At 51.1% G+C, this 1,947-nt stretch overlaps 1 protein-coding gene across 1 annotated transcript in view; it reads right to left on the bottom strand.

Annotated features, from left to right (window-relative positions):
- GUITHDRAFT_147954 (hypothetical protein) overlaps positions 1-1,939 on the bottom strand; it is a gene marked incomplete at both ends in the record, with an annotated part of 5,387 nt that extends 3,448 nt beyond the window's left edge. The window contains 7 exons of the mRNA XM_005820285.1: positions 148-206; positions 449-496; positions 593-661; positions 1,048-1,144; positions 1,288-1,416; positions 1,535-1,612; positions 1,865-1,939. Of these exons, the coding sequence (XP_005820342.1) occupies positions 148-206; positions 449-496; positions 593-661; positions 1,048-1,144; positions 1,288-1,416; positions 1,535-1,612; positions 1,865-1,939 (555 nt within the window). The remainder of the gene's footprint in view (positions 1-147; positions 207-448; positions 497-592; positions 662-1,047; positions 1,145-1,287; positions 1,417-1,534; positions 1,613-1,864) is intronic.
- Between the last annotated feature and the right edge of the window lie 8 nt (positions 1,940-1,947).

The raw sequence follows: 1,947 nt of genomic DNA, 5'->3' as shown, positions 1-1,947 counted from the left end.
ACAGCCAAGCACCACCACCAGCATCATCATCATCACCATCACCATCACCACCACCACCAGCATCATCATCATCACCACCACCACCACCACCACCACCACCACCATCATCATCATCATCACCACCATCATCATCATAAAGTCACTCACGACAACGTCGATTGGGTCGCCATCGCCGCAAAGAGTGCGTGGGATGAAACCGTAATCACCTATAGATCAAGAATAAGAGAAAGAGAACAAACTCAAATGTCGCTACTTCTCTTCTCCATACCTCTTTACCTACCTGCCTCCCTTCGTTCCTCCTCCCTGTGCCTCTCTCCCTCTCGCTCTTCCTCCTCCATTCTGTCCTGATCCTTTCTGGTCTTGTTTCTTGTGAAGGATCGATTTCTTCACTTTGCTTCTCTCCTCCTACTCCTCCTACTCCTCCTACTCCACAACTTCTCGTTCTTACCAGGATAGAAAATCGAGCTATGGAGCACTCGATCAAGTGTAAGGAAACCTGTACACCATTGTGTTATCATCTCCCCCCTCCATGGTCTTGATTTTCTCTCTTGGCACTCTAATACTAACAGCGCCTCCTTCGACCCTCGCCTACCTGTGTCCTTGTCCCATTCGTACTTGTTTGCGTCTCCTTTCTTCACCTCTACGTAGGCAGAGCAGACACCTGAAGCAAAGTAAACAGACAAAAATCAAGAACAAAACACAATTATTATCATCATCGTCGTCATTATCATCATCATCTCAATCTTCGTCTCTAGCACATGCATCTCCATCTTTATCTCCATCTCCATCTCCATCTCCATCATCATCATCATCATCATCATCATCATCATCATCATCATCATCATCATCATCATCATATCATCATCATCATCATCATCATCATCATCAGCATCATCATCAGCATCATCATCAGCATCATCATCATCATCATCATCATCTCCATCTCCTCCATCATCATCTCCATCTCCATCATCATCATCATCATCATCATCATCATCATCATCATCATCACCACCACCACCACCACCACCACCACCATCAACTGACCTCTAGGAGCTCCCTCCCGCAGGCTGCAGAGTTCGGGGGTGAGCTCGTAAACGTTACCAACAGGAGGAAGAGGTTCATCTTTTGTGGAATCCTTGTCCTGCTCGACATCAGAGGAGCCACTGGAGAGAGCAGGAGGGAGATGGAACAGAACGAGGAGAGATTGCAGTAGAATGAAGAGAGCAAGGACGAGCACGAGCACGAGCACGAGCACGAGGACAAGCACGAGAACGATGACAGGACGAGGACGAGGACGAGGACGAGGACGAGGACGAGGACGAGGACAAAGTGCAGGCAACGGAGGAACGAATTTCTTGCCATCGACTTCTCGTAGAGGTCGATGGAGTCCTTAAGCTCCTTGAGAGCTTGTTCCTAACCAAGAAAAGCAGGAGCAGGAGCGGGAGCAGGAGCAGGAGCAGGAGCAGGAGCAGGAGCAGGAGCAGGAAAGAACAAGTGTCAGCACTAGCTCCATCGCTCCCTCCTCTCTTACTCGGTCTCCCCACGAGCGGATCTTCACCCACTTGGGCTTCCCGGGTTTGGCCTCCAGGGACTTGTACAGCTCGAAGAACTGATGGAGAGTGAGCTGGGCAGGAGCAGAAGAGCGATCGAGAAGAGGATTGGAGATTCGAAGGACGAGCACGAGCACATGCACGAGGACGAGGACGAGGACGGGGACGAGCACGAGGACGGGGACGGGCACGGGCACGGGCACGGGCACGGGGGCGATAGGACGACGAGGACAAGGTCAAAGAACGGGGGGGAGGGGGAGGGGGGAGGAGCAAGAGGAGGAAGGCCCAAAGAAGAGGGTTAAACAGCGTACCTGCTGGATCTCTGACTTGACATGGATGGGAACATGGTCGATATCCATGATGGAGAGAGTCCTGATACCAACCATGTGAGAGA

This window comes from Guillardia theta (assembly GCF_000315625.1).
Source record: "Guillardia theta CCMP2712 unplaced genomic scaffold GUITHscaffold_182, whole genome shotgun sequence".
NCBI classification, from domain to species: Eukaryota; class Cryptophyceae; order Pyrenomonadales; family Geminigeraceae; genus Guillardia; species Guillardia theta.
This window is presented reverse-complemented; position numbering and strand designations above follow the sequence as displayed.